Source organism: Parasteatoda tepidariorum, chromosome 9 (genome assembly GCF_043381705.1).
Source record: "Parasteatoda tepidariorum isolate YZ-2023 chromosome 9, CAS_Ptep_4.0, whole genome shotgun sequence".
NCBI classification, from domain to species: domain Eukaryota; kingdom Metazoa; phylum Arthropoda; class Arachnida; order Araneae; family Theridiidae; genus Parasteatoda; species Parasteatoda tepidariorum.
Window position 1 is genome coordinate 51138772 of NC_092212.1, and position 24275 is coordinate 51163046.

The window sequence follows — 24275 nt, forward strand, 5'->3', positions numbered from 1 at the left end:
TTTCTGACAAAGAATTCATTTGTTGATTATATTAGCCATCACAAAAAGATAGAGAGATTTTTCGATTCGATTTCAGGGGGTGGGAAAATGAAGCTTGAAATTGAGAATATCTTACAAAATGCAGCAGAGTTGCACATGAGATTGCAAGAATCTCACCAAACCCAGTTCAGTATGGGTACATGCGGATCTGCAAGTATTTGATCAAGCATGTAAACTAATCGGCGTTTTCATATGCTACGGACTGATGGTACGGTAAAATGCATTGTGAAAACGTTAAATAGAACAATGTGAAAACCATGCTTTTGCATAATGCGTGCCGAAAATCGACATGGTAAAGGAAAAAAATCTCATTTTTTTTAGAGGGAAAATTAAGCAATTTTTAATAAAACCCAATAAAAAAAGCACCTGTAAGGGCTTTTGAAATACGGAAATAAGCACCTTTAAGCACTTTTTAAAAACGCTATGCATCATTTTATATAGCTCAAAAATCTAACATTTAAATTTAATTTCTTAAGCATGAAGAACCAAAGTAAATGACAAAAAACACAACGAAACACTAAATTAAGCAGATAATGCTTTTAAGAAAGAAGCCAGTTGATTTGTCATCTCACAAAAGTGTGATACTAAAATCTGAATACAGTGAAACCTGTGTGAGTTAATCCTTTAATGGTCAACTTAAAAGAGTAGAATAAGTTTTTGTTTTTTTATTCCATTTAAAAGCATATCATTTTTATACATTTTTTAATAATCCAAATATACTTAACTCATATCAAATATTATACTAATCGAAACATAAGAAATGTAATTTTATTTTATTCGATAAATTTAATATTAAACTTATTAATTTAATAAAATAACACAAATTTTTTATTAAGAGTTATACCAGTTATTTACTTACTATTATTTCTTAAAATATCAAAGAACATGGGCAACTTATAAACTTAAGATTACAATAATTTTGACACCTTGAAATTTATTTTATAATACTTTTTAGTTAAAGTTAATCACTAATATACCTCATATGGTCAACTCGCAAAAAGAATACAAAACGTAATAGAAGATTCTGCTACCTTATCAAGATTCTAGACTAGCATTAATATTTCTAGAAAAATTTGCTCACTCATTTTTTTTATTGCCAGATAAATTCAGTTTTCGATAAGAGGTCAACTTGACAAGTATTACTGGACTCACTTTAATAAATTCCTATTTCTCCCTCTTTGCCATTAAAAAAAATATAATACACACATTTCAGAACTTTTTCAGATACAACGGACCACATTGAATTGCACAACTGCACAGAGAGAGACAGATTTTGTCTCATGTCATATAATATTAATTCTACTCCGAATACAGATAATAGCTTATAAACAAAGTTTCACCCACTTCTAGTATAGTTTTTAAGAAATAAAACAAATGTTAAATTTCTTTAGAATCTTTTGTACACTTAGAATGTTAACTCTTGTTAGGGAATTATTTTTCTTTATTTAAAATAGCAAAGCAATATTTTAATGTTAACTATGATTTTTAAACTGTTTTTCCATGCTCTGAGCGAAATTTTTTAGAGATTGGTTTTAAATAAATAAAAAGAAATAGGTACGTCTTAAATTCGTTGAATTTTTCAGGCATTACAAAATTAAGAAATGAACAAAGTATTAGGGACATCAAAAGTATGAAGTATTCAGATCATAAAAAAAAATAATAAAAAAATTTAAAAAAAAAAACAGAATTATGGGTAGCATATATAATTAATATACTTATGTATTAAAAGATGAAAATTCTGAACAATTTGGTATCTATATCTATTAGATGGCATAGTTTCAGGAAAAATTAAAAACTTTGAAAACAAAAATAATTTAGGGTAGAAAAGCTGTGAATCTTATAAATGTTAAAAATCTTTTTTTCTTTCTTTTTTTTTTGCAGATAAAAAATATAAATTTATATGAGCATTACAATAACATTGGTAAATGAAACTTACTATCAGTGATAAGTGGAGCTAAGAAATATAAACTTCTGTCAGTTATTGTTACATGAAGAGAGTTCGTGTGTTCTTCAGGGTGAATTTTATAAGAACCGATCCTAATACTTCTACATTTCAAAACAATTTTCTTGGGCAATAAAGACTGCATTTTATTAAATTGGGGCATAAATCTCTCTTCCTCATCAGGAGGGATTTCTTCTTCTTCCTCCTCTTCCAATTCCTCATCTTCTTCATCGAATTCGGGTTGTTCTAGTCCTACCTCGTCCATCAATTCCTCTTCTGATTCCATCTCATGTTCCATTTCTTCATCTTCCTGCTCCTCATCTTCTTCTCCCTCTTCCATGTCATGATTCAATCCATGTTTTGATACAAATCGGGTTCCTATTCTGGTTACTCCGGGATATTGCGGGTCATCGAATTCTGGATTCTCCTAAACAGGAGGAAAACAATATGGTATACTGATACAAAGTACCCTTTTCTATAAAAACTACTATTCCTTTAAAACTACTCCCATGCTGTTTACTACTTGTTAAATAAAAGTTTCATAAAATGAAAAATTAAACTTTAGTATGCTACTTATTCACGTAAAATTAATAAAAATAATTGTGATTTCTGACATTAATTTATCAACTAGTAAATAAAAAGCTAAAAACAGTTTAAATATGTAATAAAAAATGCTTGAATAAATTGATTTGATAATAATCTGCAAAAATTAATTTAGAATGGTTTCATTTCAGAATCAAAAAAGAGGCAAGTTTTCATTTAATTGGTATTGTATTCCTGACCAAAATGTAGATAAAGTTTAATACTCTAATTATTTAGCATATTTATAGTATATATTTATAATATGATGGCCGACGCTAAGGTTTTAAATTATTAGCCAAACATCAAAAGTATTTGCAAATGCAAATTTTAATTTTCCATGATTAATTTTTTTCCCATAGAATACTATTTTATGGTAGTTTGTTTCAGGCTTATATTATTTGAACCCAATTCTAAATGGTTATGCAGCGCATCTACCGAAAATTACTGTAATCAAATAAAAAACACTGATTTGTTTTGAAAAATTCATTTTTTTGTAATTTTACGGATCGAGTTAAATATACGCTTGTCTTTCCAATGGAAAAAATAATTCGTTAAAACACAATTTATTGGCCAAATTCACGATTTTTTTCATTCACATTTGGCGAGGTGACGAATGCTTAATGCGGGCTTTGAATATATATTTACTCATGCCAAAATAAAACATAAGAATTCATAAGTGTGATCTTCTCATTATTAAAATGACATNCAAACCGGACACTACTTTTTCAAAATAAATTGCAAGCTAAAAAAATGCAACTTTTCACCATTTTTATAGCATGTAAATAAAACTTTTTGCCTAATCCATAACTAAAAATATTGTTAAGCTATTTCACCACCGAAAAATCAATCTTTCTCCTGTCACCTTGCCTTATCTTTGTGAAGAAAGGAGAGAAAATGGTACTGCACTCCTGAAGTAATTCTGACATCGGCATCTTCTGATATTTTCATCTGGACCACACAAGTTATGAGACCCCTCTAGTTGAAATGACTTCTCTCAATGCGTCTTCCCCATTGAAAATTTCTTTAATTTTCTTATCAATTTGAAGACTGTATTTAACACAACTGGGGTAAAAAAGTAAAATTTGATAAAATTNTATATTCTTTTTTATCTTTCTTATTGTTTAAATAAATATTCTTGTAGATATTTACAGTATCCTTGTAGATATTATTTAATTATTTCTACATCTTTGAGAATATTCTAAAAAAAATTTACGGTGTTAAATTTCGTCATTAGGGTACCCTTCCCGTAAACGGACAACTCTCATAAACGGACAAATTTTTTGGTCCCATGAATGTCCGCTTAACGGAGGTTTCACTGTATACGCTTGTCTTTCCAATGGAAAAAATAATTCGCCAAAACACAATTTTATTGGCCAAATTCACGCTTTTTTTCATTCACATTTGGCGAGGTGACGAATGCTTAATGCGGGTTTTGAATATATATTTACTCATACCAAAATAAAACATAAGAATTCATAAGTGTGATCTTCTCATTATTAAAATGACATAATATACTAGTATTTTAACTATAAAAAAAATTATCAGGAATAAGTTTCTATGTGAAAGTACCTGAATCTTATTTTTCGCCACAGCAATGTGATTCGAAGTGAAAGAAAACATTTGGTTATACAAGTTTTGGTTAATAACTAATTGGCATTGATTTTAATTCTTAAGATATTAAATTATTTAGAATTTTTATAGTATAAATATTAATACTTCACCTTAATTTAGTTTATTAAAAAAAAATTTAAAAACTACCTAATAACTTTCATTTCGTGTAAATTTTAAAATTTTCTTGGTAATATTTAAAACATTAAACATCATACTTCTTGCATCATATCTGAATTGCTGGAATGTTCAGATTCAGGATTTTCTTCTAGATCATGAGAATATAATATCTGCCTATTAATATCATCTGGAATGGACTCAAATGGTAAAGCTTCTTCTTCATCTGAAGATAATGTGTAGCAAACTGCCATGAAAGAAAAAAAAATATGTTGTAACACAAGTTTATAGACTAGAGAATTTTTAAAAATGGCAATAGATTTAGAAAATGCTGCAATAATGATAAAATATTTTGAATCCCTTGAATATAGTGAATTTGTTCAAATGGGAAATATAGGAGTAACATATGCAAGATAATAAGATTTAACTAAACTAATTTAATGTCAAAATATTGAGCAAGTTGCACAATATTTTGAAACAAAATTCATTTAATTAATGAAAATTTTTAACATGCATATCATTAATTACAACACGTTACACTTTTATCATGCAAAGTTTTTACACTTTTAAAAAAGGAAAAAATTGACAAGAAAAAAAAAGAAGCTAAGAGAAATAAAATAAATTATTTCAACTACTTTTTAATTTTAAGGTGCCAATTTTAGACAAAACACATTTAGAAGCAAATAAATTTGAAGTTGTAAGCAATACAAACTACTTTAAAAATATGTGTGCACAATACTTAAGTCTGTTGCGCCTTTAGTTTGTTTTATGTTTAGAATTAAAAGAAAAAACCATCATTTTGATCTCAAAAACTGTTTTCTGAATGACAAACATGTAAAAACTTGTTTAAACCATTAAAAACTGCCAAAAACTTTAAATGAATGCTAAGAATTAGAAAATCTATTAAAGAAAGAAAAGTTTGAATAATGCAAGTAATCCGTGAAAACATGACTCTTAAAAACAAGTTAGACAGTCTGTATACATGTGTTAGGCCAGATTTTCTAAATTTGAGATATTTTATGAGATGCCTTATCAATTTATTCCAATATATAAATGATTCTAACAAAATTAAAAAATAAATATTAACATTTCTCCCACAAACATCAAAAATACCAATAAAAGTTTGCTGGGAATCTATCTAAACCGTTCCTTTTAAATTCCACCTACTCATGAAAAAAGACAAAATATTTTCATGTATTCTGCAATGAAATAATTCTAACACTGTGTCAATTTATTGCTTTTTGTTTACATACAATGAGTAATAACACTACTAAGAATTCAGTAGTAAGTGAGTCTTTGAACTCAACGAACATATCGCAATAGAGCTCCCAAACTCTTTGTCTTAAAACAAATTTAGCAGTTTTTTTGTACAAATATGACAGAAACGCCAATATATTTTATTGCTTTAATAACTAGTCAGCTTACCAGTGCCAAACAATTATTATAATAAATTCAAGTTATGATAAAATTTTATTTTTAAGTTAGAAAAAATTAGCCTCACTTAGCTTTATCCTTTTTCTTAAAGGATGAGGCTAAGCCCCCTCAGGAATAAAGAATCAGAGTTTAACTGAAAATAATTCAACAGAGAATAAATTAAAAAATTGTTTTATACAATCAGTAAGAAACTAATATTTATGGAAGTAATAAGTAAAAGAATAGTTAATCAAAAACAAAACTACAATTATTGAAGTCAAATTTAAAAACATACCTGGCTCAACGTAACGCCTTTTAGGTCGACCCCGTCTCGGAGATACTTTAACAAGTTGTTGAGTCTGTTGAAATTTGAAATTTTGATTTGGACTAATGTGGTAAACAACATTCATCGTTTTTTGAATATTTGTTGTCACATTCTGTGTCACAACAATTGAAGCTGAATCTGCTTGTGCATTTTTAAGATGATATCTAACAGGTGTGGAAGTAAATACTTCATGACAAGAATCACAAGAAGTCATGTTATAAGAACACTGGCTACATGATGGACATATTACAATTATATTCTGATTAGACTCCTGTAAAAGTTACAAATTAAAAGAAATAAATTAATAGTTACTACAATAAAAAATATATCACACAATTTAAAAACTAACAGCTAAATTAAAATCAGCTCAGAAAGATTTTGAGTCAGATAAAAAGCGATAATCAATAATGTATATAACTTAGCGCTGGCCAGCCTCTAAAGGTATACAAGAAAAATATATGTGCATTACTCACAAAGTTGGAAATCTTGAAATAGCATTCCCTGCAATGACGAATTTTTAAAAAAAATCGGCTGAATCACAAGGTATTTCTTACATGGATGTTTTTTCTAATCAGATATTATAAATAATATCCAAGTAAGACAGCATAAGTAAAATTTATGCTCCAAAAAAAATTTATTAATTAAACAACGAAAATGTACTTTTTCTTTCATCATCAACTATTTTTTTAAAGGACACAAAATGTGATTTTTTTTTTTTTTATGATTTACACATGCCAAATCATACACTCATACTTCTCCTAAAGAGCATTTGTCTTTGTATATAAAGTCTTGGTAATGTACAGATAATCTTTCATACATTATACACAATGTCAACATTTCTATATTACTGGTGACATACATAAAACAATAATCATTAGATTTACAGCTGTATTCTCATAAAACAGGCGCAAAAAATTATAACAAATGTGTCTTAAATGCAGTTGCTTCTGAATTTTGGCAAACTTCCCATTGTCTGATTTTTCTTCTTGTTATTATTATAGCCGATTCCCATTTGTCTTGGAAATCAGATTTTGAATTTCATACAAACTATTTATTTGTCTATGCTTATTTGTATTACAAAAATATTTCTTTTTACTTCAAAAAAAAACTTAAAACAGGAAGAAAAAAAGGAATTATGAAAATGCAAAATTTAAAGAATTAAAAAAATATTTCATAATTTCCTATTCATTAAGCTATTCAGTTTAATAAAACTTATTTTGCATTATGATAATGGTGAAGAGGTTTGTAGCTTATCTTAAAATCAATTGAATAATGATTAATTTAAGTATTATTTAAAACTAGCCAAATTAATTTTGCAGACTAAGCTCAAATATTAATTTAGATATTACTTATGATTCATATAAACATTTTTTTTTAAAAAAATCAGTTGTGACTTAACTTTAATAATTCATAAAATCACAGAGAATTATCAATGCTAAGTTACTTTCCATGCAGTCTCTCTTAAAAAGAAATTCAAAGTATAATACTAGAGTCACCAGAATTAGCTCATAAATCATTTAAAAAGTATTTCTATTAAAACTCTAACCACAGAATAGTGTTTCACTTCAAATGCAATTTTTTAAAGTACCACCTCTAGGCCTATATATCACTAGTCTGTTTTGGACAGAACTTTAAGATAATATTTTACAATTATACAAGTTTTAACACTTTAGTACTTCTCAACTGCATACAACTTTACTTTCATATTTTCTTATTGATGATATATTAGCTGCTTTTGACAATTTGAACGAAATGCACTTCTCCTCTTTATCGTAATACACAACACAAGCTAGATCCCTTTCAATAAGTCAATTGTCTTCAATGATAAAATTTTAAGACAAATATACAGTATTTTATTAAATTTCTAATTCACAGAATGAAAATTTAAGTTAACTTTTTAAATTCTCTTTGCAACAATAATCTTTCTGACTGGAGAATAAATGTTAGATATACATATATGCCCAGAAGCAGAATTTTTAAGCTAATTTGAAGCTTCATCTTCATAAATCAAAATTCGTCTGTGATCTAAATACAATAAAATGGAGACTATTATTGTAAATATAAGGTTCAACAAAACTTGAATTTGCCAATTATAGATAAAAACTGAATACAAGAAATGTATGGTTTTTCCAGACTGTAATTGGAAAGTGTTGGTTTACTTAAACATTCATATAGTGAAATTTGCACATGTAGATAAGATAAATACAGTAGAGAACGGATTATCCGGAACGATCGGAACCATCGCGATTCCGGATAACTTTTTTTTCCGGTTTTCTGAATCGCTACAAAATGTCGCTTTTTTAATGTTTATAAAACGAAACTAAAAAATTTTTTTGAAATAGTTTTAGAAATAATAAAAAATGATAAATAATAATACACTTAAGTTTAAATAAGGAAAGAAATTATGAAATAAAAATTATATACAGGCTTACATATGTCATTATTAACATTAATAACATACATAAGCTATTTGTGCTTATGTGAGATTCGTCTACAAACGGCTTTTGATCCATCCTCTAAATCAGTTCTTTCGTCAACTTGATACGCCGTACGCTCTAAATAACAAAATAGGCTCAAAATCTTGCAAGAAAAAAAAATCTTTTTAATGGAAGAAAATTAATTTCCGGTTCCGAATTTCATTCCGGTTATCTGGTTCTCCGATTTCCGGATAAGAGGTTCTGCACAGTAAAAAAAAAAAGTCTATACAAAAATTTATGCTTTTTCACAATTAATTTGAAACTTATACAAAACTTATACTTAAAAGGAAAAAACTTAAAACTTCCAAATATTAATTCAAAGAAAATAGCAAACCAAATTATTTAAGATTCAACACTGAAGAAATAGAATTTTTAAGTTTAGGTACAAAATAAATAATTATTAATTTAAATCACGTGAATACATTTTAACTGATTCAAACTATAATTCACTAATTGCACTATATTAAAAACTTTTTCCCAAATTTCAGTTCTTGCAACTGCATTATCAAAACACGGCACCTGCCTGATTAGTTGATTTATGTTCCAGATTTTGAAAATGAGAAAAATGATTTCTTATCGTTCATTAGTGAGGAGTGAAAAGAAAAATCTTAACTTGTTCACTTGATATCTATATAATTCAGCGACTCCATTAGCTTTGAAAATGGAAAAAAAGAAAGACATAGCCTAGTTAGCAACTTTCTTATTTATTTTTGAAACTCGAGATAAAAACATTATCTACAGATAGTGTGATATTCTGCCATGTGCTTGTTCCTGCTACCGAGTATACAAAAAAAAAGAGAGCTTCTATTATTAGGATGCGTTTATTCCAGGAAGATTAAAAACATTTATAAAAGTCAACTCAACTTACAACAGGCTTTTTAGTAGAGGTACTTGCACTTGGAGTTGATGTTTGAACAGGAGTTATTGTTAAGCCAGGTGTAATAGATCTAAAAAAAATAGATATAAATTAAAATCATAAAAAAAAGAATATTTTTTTCATAAATAGTAAACAATATATAAGATAAACAAACCTTAAGTTAAAAACTTTTTTTTCTTTTACAGGACTCTCATCTGAACTTAAAGCGTTTATGTCAGATTGACTGCCACTTTGATCAGAGACACTTGAAGAAGCTATTTTAATATATTTTCTTGTGTTGGCTGATACTGGAGTGCTGCAAAAAACAAATTTTCAATTCAAATTAAAAAAAGGTGATTAATTTTATGAATATCAAATTATATCTTCAGGAACATAGCTTTTTCTTAAATACATTTTTAAATATCTTTATAAATAGTATTATTGAGAAAGACTCACAGCATGTTCCCTTACCTTTCTTGGAGGTCAATTTTCAAATTGCATTAAAACTTGAGAAACATTTTTGTAATTAGCATATAAAAGTGTAATTTTCACAATGTTAATGAAAAAAAAAATGCTTTTTTTTAAATCATATTTTTTATGTATTTATTTTTGAATTTTCCTTTCTTTTTTTTTAACCTTTATCAATTAAAATTGATACAGTGCATTGCTAATACTGATATCATCTAAAAACAATATTATAACTAAACTACTTACAATTTCTAACTAAAATGCTATACATTATATTATTAACATAAAACTAATCACTGAACATATAAAATCATAGTTTAACTAGTCCAATACTCTCACGAATTTGATAAAAATCCAATTTTTCAGCTAGATATCAAATGGAAAATAAATTAATTTAGATCAGGAAATACAAAAAAAATTGGCTATTCTAAATTACTCTAAGCAGAACAAGTCTTTTGTCAATATTAAAATGCACAAATTTCATATTTAATAAGCTTTAAAAGTAATTGAAAGAGACATAAGTTTAAATTAAATAAGCATAACTGGATATTATTTAATTGTGTACATTAAACAAATTATTTTAAATAGATCATTCCATTTGAAATGGTCCTAGATAAAAAGGAACAAAAATTTTGAAGGGGCTAAAAAACTTATCTTATTATTATTTATTTATTTTTAACAAGTAAATGACAAAATATGAAACTAAAAGACTGGGAATGACTCTAACCCAAATGTGTGATAGAAACTCTACAACAACTATCATCAACAGACTTGCAAGTGGACGTACAAAATGCTTATGAAAACAGCCTTTAAAACATGCACCAAGTGCCATGGCCATCAGGCTTTTGCCTGCAGCATATTCAAGATTCCTTAAGCCTTGCATGAGAGTATTTCATTCCCAACGCACTTTTCTTGAGTTAGACTTCTTGAAAATTAAAATCCTATGGATCCTTACTGATGAGGGGTTTTTATAGTTTTTTTCTCTCCATGTAACACAAATGCAGATGAGTTGCTTTAAAAAGTCCTCCACAAAGGGTTGTTTGTCCCAATGCTTGATCCATGAATTTCCTTGTCTTTTGGGTTGGGTTCATAATTACAAGCACTGATAAACTCTAAATTAGGTCAGCTGTTCAATGTCAGTTATAAAATAAAACTCACTGATAAGCAACAACAGAAAAAAATTGTAAGATAAAACAAAATATCGAATCTTAAAATAGATAGTATTTTAGGCCCTAACAGACTTTAAAAATAAAAATAATTAGATAAGGAAACATAAACAAGGAGTTTATTTTCCTTTCTAGATGTAAATTAGAAATAGAACTACCATATTCATAGAATTGAATAAGACGAAGTCAATTAGAGCAGGCTACTAACAGTAATAAGATGCTCTCCTGTACAATAAAACACCTAGTTGCCATTAGTAATCAGAACATACTGACTATTTCAAGAGGGTCAACTGATTTAGTTTACCCTTGCAGTTTTAGACAACTTATCCCCTAAAAAATTAAAATATTAAGAATAATATTTTTAAATTTTACCTTGTGGCAGCTGCCACTCGTTTAACAGAAGTTTTAGGCATAATATTTACACCAGTTGATTGAGCTTCAGATGAGTTTTCTAAAAAGGAAAAAAAAGAATTAGAAGTTTATCAAATTTTAAACCATCACAGTCAGAATTTAATTCATAATTAAAATATTAGTAGTTAAATTACAAGAAATTTACAGATTAATTACATTATTAGCAACACAAGGCTTTTTTCGTAAAGTTATGTGAAATAACACTTTTTTGAAAGTAATATGTTAATTACGTAATTGTTATAAGTTGTAATAGTTTTTATGATTAAGTTTTATCAATCTTTGACCATCTTACTTTGTGTTAATTACGAAAATGGCTTAAGATGTCAAAAGGAATATAAGTCACAATATCACACAATGAAGCATTTTTGGTGTAATTTTTTTACTGTTTGAAAAACTACTTCAACACTGCATTAGACTTAAAATATGCACACAAAAAATTGATTTTTAATAATTTCATCTAGATAGAAAATTATACTAACTGACAATTTTTAAAAACTTTAATAACTTTTTATTCGCTAAAAAGCTCAGACAATTCATTACAACAAGGTAGTAAATTAAATCAAAACCTCTGATTTGCACTAACTTTGTTTTGAAGAGAACAGAATCTTTATTTGAATTAATTCGGCTGAGTACATGTACAGTGTGCAATATAAAAAGAAAAAAATGGAACCTCCAAAAAACTTTAAATTTAACGATAGATTTGTCATGTACAAATATTCAACCTAATAACGAAGAGACTTAATGACCTGGGATAGATTACTTAGTTCAGGTATTACCAGTTTAGATTGTTTCTGAAACTAAAATATTCTTGGATACATTGTTCAAAAATTTAATGACATTTAAAAAAATTTTGTTTTCTAACAACCAAACTGTAACTTCTGATGCTGATGGGGGGAAAAATAAAAATAAGGATTTGTTACTGTTCAGAAAAAACGCCCTAAGCATCAGGATTGATGAAATTTTTGAAACTTGTGGTGGTTGCAGAAACTGAAGAAATGTTAAATGATATTGATGATAGAAAATGAAACAGAACAATAATCCGCTTCAACAGCAGAAAACCTCAAAACTTTTGAAACAAGACACTTTCTGCTTTCACAATAATTTACAAATTTTGGGCTTATAAATATATGCATATGTGTTACTTCATCTTTTTTCTTTTTTTTCTATAGCAAAAATTTTTTTACAGTGGATACAATTCTTTATACCTAATGTAAATTTATTAATTTTCAAGCGAATTATTCCTTTATTACTTTTGATGTTTTTTCGAGTCATTATTATGTGTTGATCTGCATTCATTGTTTTTCTGTATCAATCATTCTCATTTCTAATGAATGGTCCCATGGGACATAATCGATCGTGATTCTACTGTAGTTCAATCTATTATTTACAATTTAAGTACATATAGAAATGTTAATCTTTGAATACATGCATTATTCATGCTCATATTTAATACATATGAAATAAGTACTGACCAATTGTATCCATTTCTTAATTGAAATTTGCTGATAATTTAATCAGCAATAACAAAATTAAGATTATCATTTACATTTTTCATGAATTTAATAATTAAACTAAAATATTGATACTTCTGTGCAAGACTATTATACACAGTGTTGTGTATTCTGCATTTGCTTTATTACTCTTACTTAATTATAATTATTTTTTAGAAAGTTATTAAGCATTTATTATTTGAATAAAAACAAAATTAACTTGCTAGTGACAAAGTACATATTATAATTTTATCTTAATCTCATCAACTTGTTAAAAAAGACTAGCTAACATTCCCCTGCTTTTAAAATATTTTTAAACATGAATGTAAAGTCAAAAAAAAAATTTCAGTTATAAGGTAGATTTCATCATCACATTAATATCACTTATACATCAACCATCCGGCTATTGCAAAAATATTAACCATTTAAATTTTATTGCCGATTGAAATGAAGTATAAACAAGTTTCGAGAACTATATTTTAATATGTACTTCATTCAGTCTTATTTCAATTTATTTCAGCAGCATCATTAGGGTTACAAGTTTGTCACAGGAAAAAAAGGATTAAAAAAATCACAAGAGATTTGCATGGAATTTTGAAAATGTCATAGGAAAACATATATATATATATATTTAAATTATAGATACACACACAATACATGCTCTGACTGGCAAACTAAATACAATTCATAAAATTAATAAAAGTGTGTAAAAGAGGTGATTTTTTTTTCTTTAAAATTTAGGCACTATAGTTTTTTTCAAATCAAATATTACACATTTATGAATAATTCTTGTTTACGTTTTATCATGCATCACTAATTTTTCTTCTTTTTTTTAAACTTTGGAAACAATCGCTTATGCTAATCGCTAGTTGTAGACACTTACAAAATCAAATTGCCACTTTAGTTAGATAACGCTCTCTCAATCATTAATTTGTTTATCTATAAACATTGGAATGCATAAAAACGTCATTTTTTTATTGACAAATTCTTTTAAATATATTATCAATTTTACATTATCAATATAAAAACTTTTAAAAAACACTAATTGTTTTTAAAATGTAGGTGATATTTTTTTTAAAAAAACTATAATTTTAAAATTTTTTCGCAAATAGTAGCATTACAGAAAATTAGCGCAGTCAAGAAAAAGTTTATAATTAGTGGAAACTCATGACAAATTTGCATTCCTAATCATTATTAATAACTGATAAATGGTGATTCTTATATTCTATTCAGCAATTAAACTATTGTACTATTTTGGTTTTACACAAAATAAAAGCAATAAAAAATATGTAGTAAAGATGCTTTAAAAAAGATGTAGATGGAGTAAATTAGAATTATGAAATGAAATTTGGATTTCTATATGTTTTATGTATGTAACTAAGTAATTTATCGATATAAAAGTGAGTAAAAAGTCAGAGAAATTGCTAGTCAAATTGCTTGATTAAAAACATTTTTACCTTCTTTTAAATAAAAATTTTAGATTGTTCAATGAGACTGCAATAGTCAACTGTTCCTTATTACATATTATTTTAATAAAGCAGAGTTAGATACTTCTTTTAAGCATATTCACCAAGAAAGAATACACTGATTAAATCCCCATAACAAAATTATACCGTCAATACTTTTGAAAATTGTTTAGAAATTAAAGCTTATGACTTCTAAAAATGTTATGAGGTATGTTTGTTATATGTCTATATTTTTGTATGAAATATATATATGAAAACAAAAGAGCATGGTTAAAATACAGCTTTAGAGAACAGACATCACTCAGTAATTTTAGAATAACTGAGCTGATTAACTTTTTTCTACCAGTTGCTAGAATAATTAGGATAATTCTACATCCTTGCTTCAATTCCACATTTAAAGTTTAGTTAACATAAATATTGAAATAACTAGTTACTGTTACAATTAAACAGATAATATATTGTTATAGGGACAAGATTCTTAATAAAGTTTTTATCCACCTCTACAAAGAAAAAAACTTATGCTTTAAAATTTTACATTATAGTAAAATTTTAAAGCATAATTATTGATTACCAACCAAATTTAATTTTTCATTCAAAAATATACTAAATGTGCCTAAACTAGGATATAAATTAAAAAAAGATTGAACATATTAAATAAAATTATGTTACAATAATAAATTTAAAAAATAACATGAAAAATAAAATTATGTTAATTCCATGACAAACAGAAATGTTATATAGATACATATGCCAACAAGGCTTTAAACCTGGATATTTTAGAAAGGGTCTAAAGATATATTGCATAGATTTCATAGTTAAATTAATAACGTAATTACTAAGTAACATAATAATTTAATAATCAACAAAAAAGATTAAATAACATTCTTTCCACATTCTTATTAGAAAAGTTTACAAATATTACTATTTAAGATTACTACTTCCTCATTCTTCCCGTGGCAGAATCAAAGCACCACGGCGACATTGTCGAAGAACCTTGCAGAGTTCTTGCAGAAAGATTTCTCGTTAGAAAAGGAATATGAAACAATACAAACAATATGAAAAATTGCAATCGTGCATTTGAGTATTTACTTTTTAAGGCAGTAATACCATCGAATTTTTAGCAGTTATTGCTATTGATTTTCGCCATAGATTTGAAATCAGATATTTCATATACAATATTATTTTTCGCAACCTAATCTCGAAACGAAACACGCACCTGAGGAGTCCGATTCGCGCAAGTTCGTTGTCGACCTTTTTTTTTGGCAACGGATTTCATGATTTTAATTAATTTTTTTATTGTGATGACTTACAAAATGCGACAAAGAAAATAATTAATGCGTTCCCCCCTCCAAAAAATTCGAGAATGTCACCTTTAATATTAGAATAAAAATTTATTAAATGCTCAATTAAAAAATATAATAGTTTTTGTTTTTTGTTAAGACGGCGCTTTTGTTATTTTAAATTGGTAACAAATATGTTTGTAATTATTAAAAATATCTTGTAGAAAGACATTAGTGCTAGGGACATTTGTCGTAGATAGCTTAAACACATTCTGCCACAGGGCTCATTCTTAAATTCTGTTTTATAAATTTAATGTTATTTTTTTACAAAAGAAGAATTAAAATGGCACAATTTTGAAGACAGAAATAATTTTAAAAAAAATTTCAGAAATAAATTTAAAACAGATGTTTAAATTAAACATTTTCATGAAAATATAGTTTCTAAAGCACAATAATTAAATTAAGTTCTGACTTAACAGAATATGGAACTAAATATTCCTAACAACTTAAAGCAAATTTATTTTATAAGACTTTTAAAGTTTAGAATTTCTTAAAAGGAACTAATTAATAATGAGGAACTAAAAGGCTGATTTTTTATATGAAAAATTTACAATACTATTTACCAATATGGATAGGTTTTTGAAGAAGTTCAGGTGGCAATTCCGAAATTTTTACACTCTGATTAACTGGTTTGTTCTCAGATTTTAGAGGTATGATAATTTTTTTTGGTTGAAAAGATTGACTTTCTGATGTGGCAGCATTTGGAGTCACCTTTGTGACTTTATATATTGATTTTTCATCATTTTTTACCAATGTTGATGCAACACGAAAAGGATTATGTAAAGAATGCTCTGATATTGCATTTACAGAAGATTTGTTAACTATTGGTTTACCATTATTGCTATTAGCACTAACTCGAACTGCACTGGGTTGAAACTGAGAAATAGCCCTTGGTTGAGTTATCACTTTAACATTCTGATGACCTTTAGGTGCACTAGCAGTTTTAATATCACTTTGCTTAACAGGAATTATTTTACACTGATTAGGAGTTTTTATTTCTGTCACCAATAGCTGATTTCTTCCAATACTCTTATCAAGTACTGGTGTAGAATTGCTTTGGCTTAATAGTCTTCCGGGATTACTATTTGTTTTACCTTCTAAAGGTGGAGAGGCAACTACCAATCTGCTTTGGTTTGAATTAGTTTTACTGTCAGTTGTTACATTTTGATTTTGAGTTCGAGGGTGAATTATTGAAGTTTTAGATTCAACAGGAATGTTTCGGTTAGGCTTAACATCAAGAGCCCCACTGAAGGTTAACATATTTCTATTACTTTGTGCCTTGTTTTCAGGGACTGAAGCATTTTGCGGATGGCGAACATTAGATTGGTTCTTTTCAGTTTGAGCATTGCGATTTGAAGCAGAAAATTGACATTTATTTTCAACTGAATTTGGATTATTCAATTTTTGTGATGACTGTAACTTCATTTCTGAAGTTGAAGAGACAGGTGATAATTTATTGTTGGCTCCAGTCTGTGCAGTCTGATTTGCTAATGAAGCAGACTGGGTAGTTGATCTAGTTTCTACAGTTGCATTGGAAATTTGTCTGACTTGAGAAACAGTAGGTTTATTTTCAGTTGAACTTGCAGAACGTGAATTAATAGGAAGAGTTTCACTAACAACTGCTATTTGTTTAGGTCTCATTTCTTTAGATCCCTAAAAGAAAAAAGGAACAGTGTTAAATCCAATCACCAAAAAGGAAAATATTAAAATAGAGATAAGAATATCAAGAATACTGAAATAGATTAAGAAAAGTACAACCAGCAAGAAAATGAAACAAGAAGTTCAAAAATCAAAGATTATCATAATTATGATTTTAAAAAAAATGATGATTAAAGCATGTAGGACTTTCGACAAAAGAAAAAGACCTTGAAAAACTCAACGAATAAAGTATAAACAAGAAATTGCTTTTCCTCTTTATTCCATTGAAGGTGTAACAAAGCATTGTTAAATATCAATGAAACTTCCAGGCAATATAATGATTTGAGAACTTTACAAACAATGAAAGTTATCAAAAACAATTTATTACAAGAAAAACTACCAATTTTAGGAGCTACCTAAATTTATTTCTCAACTTCTACAAATTTATTCGTATGCGAACTTAGTTACAAAAAAAACTATGAAAAACAAAAAAAGGTTAGAATCTCTGAAAACTAATTCACCAAACCAAACCAAAGACTTAAAACTTCATGCTTTGAAACAAGAATGATACAAAAAGCAATAGAAATATTTCAGAAGTTTTGCAATATGTGGGTATAACAAGCCATAATTTTTTTTCTCAGAATGTAGAAAAATTGCATCAGTTATTGTTCTGAGGCATTCATAATAATTATACGCAAATATAACTGCTTAAATTAAATGTTTTGATTAATATCAGAAACACTTCCATTTTTGTAACAGAATTAAGTCTTTTGCTGCATTAAGTGTCCCTTTGGTCACTGTTAACTATTGATCACATATCTTTTAAAATGATGATTGTTGTATATAAATTATTAGTGATGTGCAGGTTAAAATTAGAATTTGGTGCAATTTTTGTAGTAAGAACAAGTTCTAGCAACATAGAACAGTAAAAATTCTCTAATCTAGCAATTTTTAACACTTAATCATAAAATGTTTCAAGCATAGTTGTAAATACGAAGAAAGAAATTAGAACTATTTATTCCACTCTTTAAAGTAATTTATAAAACCATTTTTTATTCAAATTTTATTGTTTTTAATTTAAACCTATTAGTTTATACTTTAAATAAGTTAATTGGGGTCTTTATAGATTTAAATAAAAGCATAGATTTATACTTAACAGACACATTTAAAAGAAAGATGTTAAATACTATATCATTAACTATAACAGAAACATTTAAAAGAAAGATGTTAATATTGAATTGAATTGAAAAAAAAATGTGTTGCAAATAAAACAAATGAAGAAAACCTTTAAAAAAAATCATATTACAAATGTAAATTAGTGAATGAAAGGCCCGAGCTAAGAGTTTATCACTACGCCAAATGCCATAAAATTGTGAATTCAGTGAAAAAAATTGTGCTTTGGTGAATGATTTTTTCTACCGAAAAGAAAAAAATATACTCCACTTGTCCCCGATATTTAAATAAAAAGGTCAGAGGGAATTTTTCTGAACAACTCCTGTATTTTTTATTCCATTACAATAAAAAAATTTTTTACGTATGTCGCATAATCAATTAGAATTATATCAAGTCCAGATAATGTAAGCAACAAGAGAGATTATGTGAACATGAGACAAACTACAATAAAATACAGATTACAACATCCGTGGTCGGACCACATATTGTGTGATGAAATTTATGTGTCAATAAAACAGATTAAATGGCAGCAAATGTCATATTATCATCCAACAATTTTTATAAAAAATATGTTTTCTTGTGACAATAACATATACAGTAAAATGAGAATAACAATGTTGCTTTAGGTTTAGCCTTATAATTACTGCTCTAGTCTAAGAAGTTATCAAAAATTAACCCCCAACCTATTTCCCCCCCTCAAAGACGATAAAACATCTACATTTTTCCTCCTCTTCCACATTCATTGTATATTTACTGCGCTCCCCAACTGCAAAATGACTCTTAATTTAAATTTGCATTTTATAAAATAATTTAATTTAAAGTAAATTTGAGTTTTGTTTAGAAGTTTTCTATGGGAAAAGATTATTCATAAAAATTTTTTTTAAATTTGTCTTTGGCTAATACTTTTGATATTTGGCTAATTTACTGGATAATAATATGAAGTCCTTAGAGCGGGCTTTGGAATGGTCTACATTTAAAAAAATTTTTGATCATTGAAACATTCTTTGAATGCAATTATTTTAAGGGCTCAAAAATGTAAAATTATAAAGATGGAAAAATTTTTTTTTTTAAATTATTAAATAGACAATATTTTCTTAATTTTAAGTCATTAATAAATATTCTGTTAAAAATTCAATTTGGTTTAAAACTTCTTCAATCAAATGATTAAGAAAGAGTTCTATAACTTCAAAATGAAATAAAAAAAGGGAGTATTGCATCTAACAAAATTTTCATAAAATATTAATTGCATCTAAAAAAATTTATAAAGTATCGATTGCACCTAAAAAAATTTAATAAAATTAAATAAGAACATATTCTTAATTTATAATCTTTAGGAATTCTGTGTTTACAGAAATATAAATTTTGATTGCGCTTCAAAATCAAATGATAAAGAGTTTAATTAAATTTCTTTAAATAAGAAATATAAATATTAAAATTTTATTATTCGATTCCTAACTTTAAATAGCTAGATATGAAACCAAGTTACATGCTAGTTTAAATATTCAATCATGCGAGAACTTACATGCCGTCAACGGAAACAGGATTGGTTAGGTCGGACTTCATAGTTTTTTTTTTTTCAAAAAACCTACTTAAAAAAACAAATTTGTCCACAATTTTAGATTTTATAGAAAAAAGACATTTTCCATTGATAAACAAAGCAAAAAGAATTATAAAAGTTACATTGTTTAAAGAACAATTTATCTAAAAAAACAAAGGTTTCCTACAGACTACTATTCTTCAATCTCTTTTTAGGAAACACTGAATCAGAGCTCATTCTAGGCAGGGTAAGCAGGGCGCAGCACCCTGCTGCCCTTTTAGTCAAAAGAATCCACCCTGTTGCTCCTGATGTAATAGACTCCATATCCTGTTTGCCCTTTCTTTCCTCAACCCTTCTTTATTTTCAACTCTTTTTATTCAGTTACATTGCTGTCAATACATAGATTTATATGGGGAAGGAAAAATAGTGCACGTGTCTTTGAAAGTTTGCAGTTACTTCACTATCGTTAAATCATAATTATTATTAATCATTTTAATTATTAACTACAGACACTTAAAAACATACATTTATTATTTTATTAATATATACATGCATTTTAAATAAATTACTAAGCTAATTAGCTCATTAACTTGACACAGTTCATTCATGCATTATATGTTTTGTGTAGATAAAATAAATTAATTTTCAATAAGAAATGTAATAAAATTGCTCACATTTTAATTCATATTGCTCATAATTGATTTCAAAGAATTGTTAATATCTCTTTTTTCCCCATTTAATATGGTATAGAAAATAGATTTCACTTATGTATATTATTTGTAAAGCATTGACCTAAAAGTTTCTTTATATTATAATTGTACAAAGCCAAGTAAAATGTTTAGCTTTCTTTATTATTATACAGTGAATTCGCGATAACTCGAATCTGATAGGACTGACGAAAAACTTCGACATATCGGAAGTTCGACTTACCGTTAGTTTCGGTTTCGAACTCTCAAAATATTGTCGGATTATTTAATTAATGCTTATTAATTACAAATCTTCTAAATGCTTAAGATCATTTCTCTGACAAGCCATTTACAACAAGACTGTTTGAAGCACTTTATGATATCCTGGTCCATAGGCTGCAACTTTGCTGTTGTGTTTGGCGGGAGAAACTGCAAGTTCAAATTAGCTAGATCACTATGCGCCGTGCATTTATCCATTAAGAGTATCACTTTTCTTTTTTTAGCGAAGAATTTTGGATCCAATTTTCTTACATAGTCTTCAAATAAAACTGATGTCATGCAAAACTTTTTGTTAGACTTGTAATCCAAAGGATACGTTTTTACATTTTTGAAACATCGGGGATTTCGGTATTTTCCGATAACAAGTATGGGCAATTTCTCTGTCCCAGACGCATTTCCTCCAACTAGGACAGTCAAACGTTCCTTGCTCATTTTACCCCCTGAGCAGTTTTCATCCTTAAACATCATAGTTTTATTTGGAAGACATTTAAAAAAGAAACCCATTTCTTCAATATTGAAAACATCATTTTAACTGTATCCTTGAGGTAAATTTGGTAACCTTTCATTTAACCACTGTTCACATACTTCAAGAGGGGCAGTTTTAGCTTCTCCATGAAGAGTGCGAAAGACATTGTGTGTGTGTTGCAAAGGAAGGGGCAAGATATTAGCTCCTAGGTTCTTTTTCTGGCTTTAAAAGATCCAAAAAAATTCGAGTTAGAGGGAGTAAAATTCGAGTAATCGAGAATAATTAACATGAAATTAAAGATAAAAGGGTCGGGACCTCATAAAAAAATCTAGTTATAGTAATATTCGAGTTATTGTACTTCGAGTTATAGCGAAGTGACTGTATATACGTATACTCCAAAATATCAGAGTTACAGTGTTAAAAATATGTTGCTGTGTAACTATCCATAATTTCTTTATATTGTTCCAAAAGATAGGCTGTTGAGATACTCATTAATACTTAGTATTATGTATGTAAACTTAGAACAAGTTCTGCCTTGTATATCATCTGTAAATAAAAAAATTTTAATCTTTTTTAAAACTCTTTAATAAGATAAACATAAAAATAAACATACAGTTTCCACTGCAACAGGTTTTGGAGAATCAGCACTAATAATGGATATTGACAAGCCTTGTTTCTGAAAAAGTTAGAAATGGTTCAATTTTTGTACAAGAATTCCACAAAGAAATGAATTCATAGTAAAATAATACAATTTACAAGTACAACAAAATATCGTTTCTCTATATCATATAACAAAGCAGGAGAAAAATCAGGATGATAAGTGGTGCTAAACCATATCAGAATTTTAAATATTGCAATATTATTCAGAGATTATCAATATTTTAGAATATATCCAAACATTTTCAATACAACTAAATTTACATATTTTTTATATTAGATAATGTTTCCTTGCCCAGTTGAAAAAAAAAAATTTTTTNAAGCCTCATAGACAATAATGTAAAATAACCCTCTTTTACCCGTCATCGAATTTAACTCTACTCCGGATAATTCGTCACCCCAAAAAAATGGCAAACCTATCTTTTTTAATGGCAAACCTATCTGTTATCATTTCAGACCCGCCCCTTTCACTTTAAGTATCTCCGGGAATTTCGGACCACCCACGAAGTTCGCTCTACAGCTGTGAGCATTCCTTTCCTTTTAGGGGATTTGGATTCTTGGAATTTTGCATGCCAATCGTTCAAAGTTCTCACTTCTTGCTCTGACTCAGTCGAGTGTAGACGTTTTTCTTTATTGTACGTACTTCAGTGGGANATAAAAAGTGGTAACTATACAAAAGTATTTGTATTCCTTTTCTACACATTTATTTGCATGTGCATTATATTCTAAAAATCTAATTTTTCTCAACGAATCCTATTGCAGTCCATTAAAAAATTTCAATGTTATTTTAGTTTTTTTAAAGAAATTTCTAACTCCACTTAAGTCGTCACCCCGCTTAAGTCGTCGAAAATGTTCGGTACCTTGAGTGACGACTTAACGAGGTTTTACTGTATATCCAAACATTTTCAATACAACTAAATTTACATATTTTTTATATTAGATAATGTTTCCTTGCCCAGCTGGAAAAAAAAAAAGATTCTTTTCTAAAACAGTTTTAATAATCATGATTTTAAAAATAAATGAGTAATTCTGAAAGCTTAACAATATATAAATTAAAAGAGATTTTAAAAAAAACATAGTTTTTGATTTAATATACAAATAAAACTATAAATTTTTATGCATGAAATGAATATTATTTTTGAGTTAATCCTGATTACTTATCTATATCCAGAAAAACAAAAGAAAAATTACATAAGAAAAAATTATAAAAATAAATATTAATATTTTAGCGATGTGAGATTTTGAATTTATTCCAGTTACCTTGCCTTTACTATTTCTGCTCATAATTCAATCTTTTAAATAAATATTGTTTCTACAAAAAAACAAATTAAAATATGCTAATACATTGTATAATTCTAAATATTGTTTTATGTAATACGACAAAAATGCTTATTCAAAAAACAATAATTAAAAATTAAGAAAACATGGCATGCAAATGCAAAAAAAAAAAAAAACTAATTATTCTGCCTCTATTACTTTTATTATCTCACTGAAAAACCAATGTTTTTAGAATGAAAATTTTTATTTTATAGTTATCTCATTAATTACAAGCTTGCATATAACTCTTAACTTATCTTGCTATGAAATTTAAATATCTATTGTCGAAAGTTGGAATATATTTTATAGTATAAATTATATACTATATATAGTATATATACTTTTATAAATATATTATAGAATATTTTATAGTAAATATTAGTTTTTATTCAGGCTGGATTAAGGAAGGGTTGCGGCCCCACACATTTTTAGGAAATAAAACTGATTTTTGATTTTTTTTACATTCATTACATTAACTACATTCCATATTTCCAGTAAAATTTTACAACCAGAAAACGGAGATTTGGTCATGTTAGTTTAATGCATAGTCTGTCGACGTTTTAAGTAAATTTTATATCACTAAACTAAAAAAATCATTAATATGCCCTCTCCTAACATTTTAATGACTATCATATTCTGCTTCAGGTTACATGAAAACAAATGTAATGAAAAGAAAAGCTATGGTGTCAGATGCAAAAATAATTATTAATTTTCAATAAAAAAAAAATTTTAAATCAAAATAGACTATACAAATGAGATTTAGAAACCTGCTTTTAAACAGAAGAAAAAATTTTATTATGCTAAATTTTAGAGGTACAATAC

The 24275-nt window shown here is 27.2% G+C and overlaps 1 protein-coding gene across 7 annotated transcripts in view; it reads right to left on the reverse strand.

The window, feature by feature from the left end:
• The window catches only part of LOC107438926 (uncharacterized), a 53198-nt gene that overhangs the window by 25464 nt on the left and 3459 nt on the right, over window positions 1–24275 (reverse strand). For 4 of the 7 annotated variants that reach the window (XM_016051342.4, XM_071185702.1, XM_016051341.4 and 1 more), the window contains exons 3-10: window positions 22093–22155; window positions 16264–17353; window positions 11366–11444; window positions 9535–9675; window positions 9372–9450; window positions 5997–6297; window positions 4390–4535; window positions 1976–2408 (exon numbers count right to left, since the gene is read on the reverse strand). In XM_016051342.4, coding sequence (XP_015906828.2) covers window positions 1976–2408; window positions 4390–4535; window positions 5997–6297; window positions 9372–9450; window positions 9535–9675; window positions 11366–11444; window positions 16264–17353; window positions 22093–22155 — 2332 coding nt within the window. The remainder of the gene's footprint in view (window positions 1–1975; window positions 2409–4389; window positions 4536–5996; window positions 6298–9371; window positions 9451–9534; window positions 9676–11365; window positions 11445–16263; window positions 17354–22092; window positions 22156–24275) is intronic. The other 3 variants (XM_071185703.1, XM_016051343.3, XM_071185704.1) reach the window with 1 other exon arrangement.